Raw genomic sequence first — 12,462 nt, 5'->3', positions numbered from 1 at the left:
GAGCAACTTTGAGGGGCAGGTGGGCTTTAAACCATTTCATCGCTGATCTCAGTGTGTAGAGGTCGATACTCTTCGCATTATCAGGCGTCAGCCTGGACTCACCACAGCTTTTCCATACAAGGACAGAATCCATTTTGAGAGCTGGAGCTTAAGTAATATTTTCTCAATAAACTTAGTGAGATTTTTGCACTGTCAGAGTAGCGTCTGTGGTGAAGAGAAGCAGAAGGCTACATCCAATGAATCCCTGTTATTTTTCAGTTGTCAGACTTGACTTAAATGTAAATGCCTGACTAGCTTTCCTTCTCCCATTCTTATAGACTCTATGAGTTTTTCCTTTTTACTCCAGGTTCAGGATGGAACCATGTATAAGTGAGAAAAATTCCAGTGAGAAGATCCCAACATGGCCCTGAAAATTAAATAGACTTGGAAAAAATGCACCAAGCTCTAGACAAGCATTTATTTTTCTGTACTAATTTAGGTCCTTAACATCATAAAGCAATACAAGTACATCATAATTATTTGGGTCTGTGAGAGGCCTTTGAATTATGCAATATGCAACATTGCCATGGTGATGTGCCTTGCCGTCAACCAGCATGTTATGACAGAGCCGTGTCCTGGTTTTGTTAATGGCCAAATGTTGCATACCAAACTTCTAAAAGAGATTTTAAAATTCATGCTCTTTGGTAAAGAGTTTCAGTATATTTGAGCATGTTTTGGCTCTCTCTCCTTCTGCTTACCTTTTTCCCCCCCCTTCTCCCCCCGCTTCTCAGTACAGATGAGAAAATTTAATTTGGGTCCAGATGAGATTTAGTAATTAATGTGCAAAGCAGCTGGGGTCCACTAACTCCTGGGCTGTAGCTGAGCAGCTATTTTGTTGCATTTTTTTTTCAATAAAATAATTGAAAATTTAAAAACTTGAAATTCATTGGCTTCTTGCTGTTATATTTACAGTAATCCTGATAATAGATCGGTAACTATGGATTTCACCAAGGAAGGGCACAAAATAACTGACCCAAGTAATTTAGAAAACAGATGTCTTTAGTTGGTTCAAATTCTCAGAACCAGATTTAAAGAAAGCATGTGGAGAAGAGCGAAATCTTCCATTTTAGAGGCTTTGTTTCCCCTTGTCATACAGTTTTTCTTCTTGCCACATCTTAATTCAAACTCTTGAGAAGAGATAAAGTAGTCCCCAAGATATCATATTTATGATATTTAGCCTACTGCACGGAAATTCTTTGGGTAACTACTCAACCTCATACTCTTTACCTTCTTTTTAAGTCACCTTTATTTCAGTGGCTCCCAAGTAGTGGTCAGAGACACCTAGAGGATTTATGATGAGCTTTTAGATATCCTCTTGAAACCGTGCCTAGATGTGTGCTGTTTCGAAGGAAATTTTATCTAGTTTCAAAGAAGTTCTTTGTGTTCTTTTGGCTTCTCCCACTCCCCCTGCACCCCCACCCCCAAGTCCCTTTTACACTACAGAAATAAAGCCCAGTAGTAAAACATAAAACCCCTCCTGCAAGGTTTTTCTTTCTAGCTCTTACTCAGGTCATGGAATTTCTCAGAGGCATCCCAAGGGAATCCTGTGGGAGAATGAGTGTGATTACAATGAACTACTTAATTCTGTCTGATCTACAGTCTTTAGACATAAGGTCAACCAGAAGAGAAGAGAGACTCTCCAAGACTGCCACATCCTCATAAAGGAAAAAGAGATTGAACACTTTTGCTGTAGATGGTATTCTATAGCCTGGACTGACTACATAATTTGCAGGACTTTATACAAAATGAAAATGCTTGTCTCTTATTCAAAAATTATTTAGGGCTGGGCGTGATACCTCATGCCTGTAATCCCAACACTGTGGGAGACCGAGGCAGGCAAATCGCTCGAGGCCAGGAGTTCAAGTCCATCCTGGCCAACATGGTGAAACCCTGTCTCTACGAAAATTACAAAAATTAGCCAGGCGTGGTGGCAGGTGCCTGTGATCCTAAGTACTCGGAAGGCTGAGGCACAAGAATCGCTTAAACCCAAGAAGCGGAGGTTGCAGTGAGCCAAGATTGCACCACTGTACTCCAGCCTGGGCAACAAAGTGAGACTCTGTCTCAAAAAAAAAAAAATTAAAAAATAAAATTATTTTGAATTTTAAGACAGTGACAGCAGAGCAGTAAACCAAGCTCTGGGCCCTTCTAGGTGCAAGGCCCTGTGGGACTGCACAGTCACATGCCCTGCCCAGAACACAGCTCTTCACTTTTTGAAGACAGTTTAGCAGTGTTTACTTGCCTTATGAAACTTACTCCCTGAAAATTTTGTTTTGAAATAATTGGTCACAAAACCTGGTGGACTTGTTGCCTACCAATTAAAGTGGGGTTATGATAATCAGACCTATATGATACCTGGTCATTTAAAAAGTATGATATCCAAGGTCATGTTTTGGAAATAGAAAAAGATATATTTTCACCTAAATTAAAGGACATTTTATCCAACTGAGTAATCTCTCCTTACTATTGGTTTCCAGTTTATGTTACCTAGTAGCTTTTCTTCCCTGGCTCATGTTCCTCTAAAATAAAGAACATTGTGAACTGAATACATTGGCTTCATGCCCTTCCTGGGACATCATAGACTTTGGAAGTTTAGACCTTGATGTCTGATGATGTGAGTTCAGGTTCTGAGTTAAGAACATGGGCCACCTTTTTGTTGGTATTCTCAGGGAGTTTTAATTAATTGGGGATTAAAAGGATTGAGTGCTGTGGTTTCTGGGTCTAACAGAGGTTCAGCTCTCAAGGATTCACCTGACAAAATCCAGGAAAATGCTGTAATCATATTCTTCTCGAAAGATTTGCTTTCACAGTGATGATGTTTTGCTAAACCTGTAATCTCTGCCTTCTTTAGAACCATTTTTCTATGCATATTTTCAAAATTCAGGCTTTCTTTTCTAATAGTAAGAGTAAGTGTGCCGAGGAAGCTTCTAGACCAAGGGAATTGAAAGGAGACCTTTAGGCCTAAAACATATGGTCAAGTTCTCAGTGAAAGACCAGAAGATACCCTCCAAGTTAGCAGGCAAGAGGTGCTATAGACTAACAGATCTTATAGAAGCCATGGCTACACCTTTACTAAGTCCCCAGCACTGGGACCATGTCCTGGTGGGGATTTATTACCTTTTTTTTTTATTACAAAAATAAACAACTCTCAGCTTTTGCCCTTGAGACAACTCAGCTTTCTTGTTTGGAGTATGGATTTGGGGTCTTTTTCTTTTTTGTGTCCTGGAGTTTGGCCCCCTCTAACTTGACTTGTTCAATGTTCTTTTCATTACATTTATGCCCACCCTCCCTGCCTAGAAGGAAACTCACTGTCATCAAAATAATAAGCTGTTTTTCTACTTTCTCCCTCCCTCTCACCCATTGTCTTTCAGTGGGGTGAAAAGGTCTTCACTTTTCTCTTTCTCCCCCCAAATTTTGCTATGAATAACTTCTCAGACGTTGTCACGCATAGACTTCCACTCTCTCCGGAGGGTGTTTTTTGTTTGTTTAAGGCAACGTGTTTCCTGGTTTAAAGACCATGTTTCCCAGAGTAGCTGTGATGGGATTATTCCACACTCACCTCCTACTGGCAGCATTTACTACTGGCTGGAAATGAGCATTATTGGCAACTCTCTGCTGGCCTGGGGTCACACCGCACAGAGCTCCAGCCTTGCTGCATGGCTGAATGACTACCTGGGCTGGTCATTTGGTTACTTTTTTCTTCAGATGAGGTTGGAGTCTTTTAATGACTGAGGAAAATATGACTAAGTAATGCTTTTCCTTCTTGTGCTCTAGAAGGAGAAATTATCCTTTTGAACTTTACATGGGATAGAAATTAACTTTGCAACAGCCCAGTTCACATAGATGTACTTTCCACACCACTTTTTGGGTGAATTCCCCTGATCCAGTGCTTTTTACAACTAAATATAGTGCCAAATTGCCTTTAAAAAATTTTTTTAAAGTCTTTTACTTAATTTCTTTCTTCAAACAATCATGACACATTCCACACATGTTAAACCTGATGTCAATGGCTCTAAGGCTAAAAAATAACTTCCATTCAAAACACCACAGTATGAATCCTCACAAGCAAATGTATGATTAAATAGGAGTCAGCAGATTGCACTGTTACTTTAGAAAGCAAGGATTCTTGGGCTACATTCCTGCCTAGACCCAAGGGCAGGCTCAGGGGATTAGGTATTTGTATTGATACCCAGAGCTCAATATCTACTTCAGATAGATGCATGACGAAGTCAATGAATCACAGCTTCCCGGATAATCTTGGCAGAATGTAATTCTGACTCTAGCCCTCTACTGCACAGAAGAGTACGGTGTCTCTCTAGTAAACACTTGGCATGGCCTTTATGATCTTCCCCAGTTTAAACATTAACCCCCTCTTCCAGCTGTATCTTACACATACACACACACACACACACACACACACACACTCACGCCATCATTTACATCTCTGCCAACCTGGACCACTGGCTGTTCCCTGCACTTTCTTACTCCTGACCTCTGTTGCTTACTCGTAATACTCTTGGGGGAAAGCCTGCCTTTCCAATTCTATTTTTTCCACTAGAGCTGAGATCAAGTGCCAGTTTTCCTCCCTTCTAACTCCTTTGAATTCCTAAGACCTTTATTTGCTCAATAAATATTTTATGTGTCTACAATATGTGGATCAGGCACTACAGTGGATACTTTTTCACTGTCTGCTTCCATAAAAGTTCTTATCACACTGCTTGGTGGCATCTTACATAGTTTTCACTTGACTTATTGTTTCTTCTATTCTGAGAAAGGACAGGAACCACCTTTGTATGCTCCAAGAAAGCTTACCACATCTACTCTAATTGACATTGAATGTATCAAAAAGTGAGCAATTAAACATAGAGATGGCCTTTGGTATCATGAAGTTGTCCATCCCCAAGAGCCTATATTGTTTAGAGGTTGGACACTGTCCTATACTATTTGGGGATCTTTATTTTAAACATAGCATATGTATGGGAAATTGTTCAGAAAAAAGCTTTGAGGAAAGAAGTTTTGTCAATAATAGTAGCTGCCATTCACTGGACGCCTGCTATGTGGCCAGACCATGCTAACACTTTGCATGCATTCCCTCTTTGGATACACACAGTTCTCTCAGGAGGTACTTTGTCATCATTTTTTTACAGATGAGGAAATTGAGGTCTTAGTATAACTCACTCAAGGTCATACAGATAGTAAGTGGCCGAGTCACAGTTCAAATCCACATGTGCCTGAACTAGACAATTCACCAGGCCAGTATCTAAACCAACAGAAATCACCACCTGTGGAAGATAGTGGAGATTATTGTGTGTGATAACATCTGAAAATTAGAAGGTGAAACAGGGTTCATGTGTGGGGAAAAAAAATCTAGAGCAACAGTTTGAGGGTATCAGAGGAGGAAAGATGGCCTAACCCAATTCCATATCAAAATATGCAGGAAGGAGGGAGATGAACCACTTTTCTCCATGTCCTTTCTTGATATGTGATTTAAGATGAGTCCATCAAGAAAATTATAAATTTTATGTATTTGGGCAGAGAAGGATATTTAGGTGTAAAAAAGACCGTTATCTTTCCTTTGATTTTTGCTTCTTTCTGCGCTGTACATAATAGGGATGATTGGAAACAGTGGTACTTCATACCCTCAGGGAGACAGAAGTAATCTGAGTCAGATATGGGCATTCCATAATTACTGCTACTACGTGAACCAAATGGCTCTAATGCATGTATAGCCTTCTCCATCATGTGAGTTTTTCTTTTTCCTTTTTCGTTGTACCTCAGTTCTTTGATAACAGCAGTCAAAGAGCATGAGGTAGGAAGACTGAAAAATCCATGGTTAGAAAATGCTTGACTCAGTTTGTAACACAGATCTGTCTTTCTGATCTCGGTAATGGGTGTTCATTGTGTTACCAGCTTTAACTATCATAAACAACAGAAGTCACGACTAATCAAGCCATGGTTAATCAAGAAAAGTCATAATTAACCAACAAAAATTAGGATTAAGCAACAGAATTCATTTTTAAGCAACAAAACTCAAGTTTGACCAACAGAATTCGTGATTAGCCAGCAGAAGCTATGATGTATAACAAAAGACATAGTCAACGTGCACAAGTCACAGCCAACAGAGGCCCTGACTGACCTGATTCCAACTCAAATCAGTGGGTCTGCTACTAACAGCTGAGAAATCTGATTGTTTAATTTCGTAAATACAGATGATATCACCCTCAAGGAATACATTTAAGAAACTAAGGTATAATCCAAGACGGTTACTGTGGCTCCGGTTATAGCTAGGACTTCATCAACAATTACAATTACAATTGACTAACAATTGTTAGTCAACAATTATTATTTGAATATCTTCTGTGTGTCAGGTTCTGTCCCAGCCCTGAGCTATTCAGCTGGTGTGTCCCAATACAATTTATTAGGTGTTGAAAAATTGAAACACTTTCCTGCCAGTTTTTGCCTGGCCGTTGCCTTGGGTCTTCCCTCCCTCCATCCAACTGTACTGTCTTAGTTCCAGGGAGGTCATATTTGGCACTGCCTGGAGGCCACTTTGAGTCCACCAACTTGTCAGCTCAGGTTCCTAGGAACCAGCCTTTATACCTATCCTACTCCCCTGTCAGGGAGGCATGAGTACCGGCAAGGAAGACGGCACACTTGATGGCACTGAGACGCCTTAATGGATAAATGCACAATGCCTATTGGGCTCCCTGAGGCTGGGGCCACCAGCCACAGGTTGGCATTCTCCCATGTCACCTATGTAACCTCTAAAGCAGACAGTGCTATTGTTTTAGACTTTAAGTATCATCCATGAATAGGTATAACATGCAAGGAAAAGCAAAATACCATGATTGCCTAGGAGAGGAAGCATCCATGTATGCTTAGATCAGTCAGAGAAGGCTTCCTGGCCAAGTGACCTCATAGAATTTTCCTGGGTTTACTGAGAAAAGGAAGTTCCCAGAAAATGAAAGAGTAACATTATGGTGTCAGCAGTTCCAGAGTTGGTAGCAGAAAACCAGGTGTTGTTTTTTTGTTTGTTTGCTTTTTGAGATGGAGTTTCACTCTTGTTACCCAAGCTGGAGTGCAATGGCACAATCTCAGCTCACTGCAACCTCTGCCTCCCGGGTTCAAGCAATTCTCCTGCCTCAGCCTCCCAAGTAGCTGGGATTACAGGCATGCACCACCACGCCTGGCTAATTCTGTATTTTTAGTAGAGACAGGTTTTCTCCATGTTGATCAGGCTGGTCTCGAACTCCTGACCCTCAGGTGATCCTCCCACCTTGGCCTCCCAAAGTGCTGGGATTACAGGGGTTAGCCACTGCGCCCAGCCAAAAACCAGGTCTTAAGACTTCTAGCCACAATCTCTTGGGATAGTATTGAAACATTCCATCTTCAGTCCAGCACAGATACCTGCCTGAGGCCCTCACAGAGGTGTTATGATGACTCAGTTCTAAGATAAATGTAAAAGCCCTCATGATGGTGTCCTTTAAGCCCCGGGCTGGTTTCCAGAAGTTGCTATTCTTGCCCATGCAGGTGGACGGTCTCTCTTTCCTTAGCCTGCAAATACCACCTCTTCTTTCGCCAAAATACCACCTCTTCTTTCGCCAATTTCTTTGCCCACAGAAACTCCCCAAGTCTCACTCTCTAGCTACCCAACTCATCACTTCCTGGTGTGATGACACACTTGGAATCCCAGAAATTTGTGGCTGGAGAGGACCTTCCAAGTAAACTGCTCAATCCCTCATTCAGGGGAAGAGAGAGCTTAGTCCCAGATGGTTGTGACTTGCTCAAGGCCTCTCAGTGACCATGAGGAGGTTGCAGCCCAGGTGTTCAACTCCTAATCCAGGGCTCGACCTATCCTACCTCCGTTCTCTCCTCTGAGGTTGCTCCTCCAATCTGAATTCATCCTCTGTTCCTGCTCAACTTTTGAATCTCCTCTTCTCCAGATGTGTCTAACCATCCCTTGGCTTCAATAACTATCCCACACTTTGTCCTGAAGTTTGAGGATTCTAATTTTAGGTGGGAAATATCCATGGCTTTAAATCAGTCACATAGTAAGAAGCTTATTTTTTTTCTCTGAATTCCTCAAACAGAAAATCTTGAGTCAGTGCTGATGTGCGTCTCATGCTAGCCAAGCTCCCTTTTCAGCAAGAAGTGAGGGGGGCTGGGGCTCCTGGCCTGAAGCAGGCACAGTGTCCAGTATGAGTGAAATGACATCTGATTATTGTATTATTTGCATTTCTCTTATTTTATGAGTACCTTCTAATATTGACAGTTGGTCTGGTTTTCCAAGTAAGCCAGAGATAAATGGTTTCCACTTTAAATAGTGTCAAAAATAGAAGGAGTCGTCAACCTAAATTGAAATATTAGCTAAGTAAACTTTAGGTATATGAGGATAACTGTCCCCACCCGCTACCCGCCGCACACTCTGGGTCCTCAAAGCAGTGGTCTACAAGGGAGTGAGGTTTATATAAATTCATAATATCAATGAAGGAGGAGGAGAATTTGTGTGATGCAAACCTCTATTTGGCTTGGAGGGCACGTCTGTTTACTCAACCCACGTATAAAACTACCTCATAGCATATATTTTAGTCAGCAAGTATTCTAGCATGGTGGAAATGATTTACTGAAACTTAGACCTTCTCCTGAAATCCAGCCAAAAATCTGATTTGGAAAACCAAGAAGTCCTATTTAGTTTCTGCCATCATTGTTACTGAATCACACTGACTGGGTAATTAGTGACATATAAAGTTCTTTAATTCTCTAGTCTTCTTTCATTTGAGCATCATGAGATTGTTTTTCTCTCCTTCCTGGTCACTGACTAAGTGTTTGCTGAACTGAATATTTGGTTTTTAATAAATGGAGGGGGTCACCTTTGTCTGTACCTCATTTTCTTCCCACGTATGTAAAGGACCGTGTCTTCCATTGTGTCGATGTTTCTCGGCAGAAGAGCGATGGAGGTTTCATAAACTGAGTTTCTACATCTGGCAGCACAAAGTGGCCCACAGTTATATTTTTTGTAGGGAAAGATATGTTTTTAGATGACCACTCTGCACAGATTCTGGGAGGATTTCACAGTATTTGTAACCTGTTATTTTAGATTCTAAGCACATTTGTAGTTCCAGTGGCACAAAAATAAACTGTGTTTTCTTGGAAAATGTGTGTGTCTGGGATATGTGACAGGAGTTGCAACCTTAAAGAAGATTTCCAGGCACTTATAGTTGAACCATGCCAGTAAAAATATGCTTATTTAGACATTAAAATCCTAGGATGCCCACGTAAGTATCCTAAGCAATGTGTGTTACATGAGCATTCTTTGCTAATGTGCTTTAGCTTTGAATGTTCTTAGCTCTGGCTCCTGCAGTGTTAATGTACTGCAGGGAAAGTTGAACTCAGATGGTGGGTCTTAGTTTCTGTTCAACACATTTGATGGTGTGTTTCTTACATTCAAGAGAGTAGTTTCTAGTGTAGGTATAAGTCACATCACAACTGGTAAGGTAGACTTCCTCACTCTTAATACTCAGCAATGTGGAAGTTTTTCTTGGGCATTCAGAAGAGAGAGAAGGCAGCAGGTATACCCTTCATCTGTGTATTCAGCAAGCACACTTGATCATCCATTGTCTGCAAAGCTGTATGTAGAAATGGGGAAGACAAAGAGGAAGTTGGGGACCCTTGCTTCTGGAGCCTGAAGTCTGCTTTATTTCATCGGTGTTTCACAGAAAATCAGGATAAATTGCTTCTTTTGTCAAAATGATATTTTCAAAAAGTTAAAAAGCAAAAAACTCATTCAAGTATTTAGTAAGCACATGCCAAAAATTTATTTAACTCGTTGATGAAGGGAGTAGTAGGATGACAAAGCTGGTTTAAAGGAGGATATGAGAAAGATATTCAGGTAGATAGAAAACAAGAGAGAAAGGAGGGAAGGAAAAGAGAATACCAGAATAAGATTGCAAAGCTAGATACAAAATGGTTCATTTCCTACAGGGCAATAAAACAATAATATTTGGGGTTATTGTTCATCTGGTCAGAAATGTTTTGCACCTACACTAGACAAAAATTATGTGTAATTTACCAATTTTCTACAGTCTGTATAGAATCTGGGTCCAATCAATAGTAAATAGTAAGTCAAACAAAGTTATATTTCCTGTGAGTGTTAGATGACACTTCGATGGGCTTGTCAGTCAATGCTGTAGTACATTACTACCCAATAGCGCTTTCTGCAATGATGAAAATATTCTATATATGTGGTGTTTAATATGGTAGCTATGGGCCAGATGTGGCTATTGAGCATTTGAAATGTAGCTAATGTAACTAAGGAACTGAATTCTTAATTTTATTTACTTTTCATTAATTTTGATTTAAGTAGCCTTATGTGACTAATAGCTACCATGTTGGACGACATAGCTCTAATATGCCATTAAATGGGCAGACGCTCATTTTTATTTCTTGTTTCCAATTTTGAATAATTTTTTTTAAATTGTATTTTAAATGTTGTGAGAGGAGCTATGTAAAAGAACTCAGAGAAGACTCCTTTGAAAAAACTAACTCTTGAATTAGGCAAATAATTTCTTTTCTTTTTCTTTCTTTCTTTTTTTTTTTTTTTTTTTTGTTGTTGTTGTTGTTGTTGCTGTTGAGACAGAGTCTCACTCTGTCACCCAGGCTGGAGTGCAGTGGCACAATCTCAGCTCACTGCAACCTCTGCCTCCCAGGTTCACGCAATTCTCCTGCCTCAGCCTCCCAAGGGCTGGGATTACAGGCGCGCACCACTGTGCCTGCTAATTTTTGTATTTTTCAGTAGAGACAGGGTTTCACCATGTTGGCCAGGCTGGTCTCAAACTCCTTACCTCAAATGATCCTCCTGCCTCAGCCTCCCAAAGTGCTGGGATTACAGGAGTGAGCCACTGCATCCAGCCAATAATTTCTTTTATTGGGTAAAAATCCTCGTATATTGGTTTTCTTTGTAGTGGGCTCATCTGAAATTGTTCTGGTCAGCAAGGGAGCCAGTTATGAAGATAAGCCTGTTTGGAGGGAACCCAACTCTGGTGTTTTCCAAGTAAATCAGCTTGGAATTAACTTTCCTTTAGCAAGATAATAATGGTCATGTCTAGTTTTGATTAAAAGGGGCTTTTGGGTTTGCAACAAAGGAAGAAACTATTGATATCTCATGAGGATTTTAAGGTTTATGTAAGTTAACTTTTCTGCTGCCATCACTTCGTTACTCAAAAAGAGCAATTAATGCATTGATAAGGTTGGCTTTGATTTCTGATGAAGCTCATTTGCTTTACTGAGTTTTCTCATCTTCTTGCTTGCTTGCAGGGCTTTTTCCGCAGAAGTATTCAGAAGAATATGATTTACACTTGTCACCGAGATAAGAACTGTGTTATTAATAAAGTCACCAGGAATCGATGCCAATACTGTCGACTCCAGAAGTGCTTTGAAGTGGGAATGTCCAAAGAATGTAAGTGGAGTCTCAAAAAACTTTTTCCCTGTTTTCCTTGTCTCTGTGATTTGCTCACCTTCCACAGTCATGTGGAATTCACGCATGACACTAATGAAATCTTGCCAAGCGTAGGTGTGAATAGAGATGACATGAAAATGGGGATTGATATGGAGATTTTGAGATGAAACTTGAGTGACAGTTGGTGGAAAGGCAGGAGTTAGGCGTCATGGATGGCAGATTTGTATTCCAAAGCAGTGGCTAACTCACTGTGGATCCCAGAGCCATTAGCAGTAACTCAAGCATATTACACAGTCACATGGTGACTCCATTTCCCCTATCTTGACAATGGGTATAAGCATCTTCGCCTGTATCGGTGAGGATAAGATAAAATGATAGGCATGAATGTTAATAGTAGTCATAATTTGCCCTTTTTTAGGAGGGAAGGATTGTATAACTTATGGCAGAAACATTTCAAAATCTGGGACGCTGGCATTTTTCCAAACTTGATTTAGTTTTTCTTCTCCAAGCCATCTTTTCCAAACAATAATGCATTTTATTAATGCAAAAGATATTTTTAAAATACATTAAAAATTGGCTACTGGTCCATAAATATCTGATGATGGGGATTTGAAATATACAGGCTTTAGTATAAAAAGAGTATATATGCACTGTAACCAATTTTGCTCTTTCTCTATTTGATGTGTACAAATGTAGGGAATAAGAAAGTATTAGGTGGATGGCTTGGCTCAAGCAGGCGTAGGGAGGTCATGGGGATATGTGCCCAGTGATGCTCTTGTGGGACTGCTGCTCTTCCTGTCACTCCATCATGGGGGGATTTTGGTGATGGCGTGCTGTGCACATGTGAGCAGTGGGCTGGGTGCTGCGTGGGGACCCTAGAGATAGCTGAGACATGGCTACTGCCCTCCAAGAGCATGGGACAAAGAGCCAGGCACCCTAACCATGATCCTCTAATGGAGTTGGAGGAATTA

At 40.6% G+C, this 12,462-nt stretch overlaps 1 protein-coding gene across 3 annotated transcripts in view; it reads left to right on the top strand.

Annotated features, from left to right (window-relative positions):
* RARB (retinoic acid receptor beta) overlaps window positions 1-12,462 on the top strand; it is a 781,226-nt gene that overhangs the window by 672,550 nt on the left and 96,214 nt on the right. For all 3 annotated transcript variants that reach the window (XM_063662108.1, XM_054483091.2, XM_054483092.2), the window contains one exon: window positions 11,350-11,491. In XM_063662108.1, the coding sequence (XP_063518178.1) occupies window positions 11,350-11,491 (142 nt within the window). The remainder of the gene's footprint in view (window positions 1-11,349; window positions 11,492-12,462) is intronic.

The sequence above is a fragment of the Pongo pygmaeus genome, chromosome 2, assembly GCF_028885625.2.
Source record: "Pongo pygmaeus isolate AG05252 chromosome 2, NHGRI_mPonPyg2-v2.0_pri, whole genome shotgun sequence".
Lineage (NCBI taxonomy): Eukaryota > Metazoa > Chordata > Mammalia > Primates > Hominidae > Pongo > Pongo pygmaeus.
This window is presented reverse-complemented; position numbering and strand designations above follow the sequence as displayed.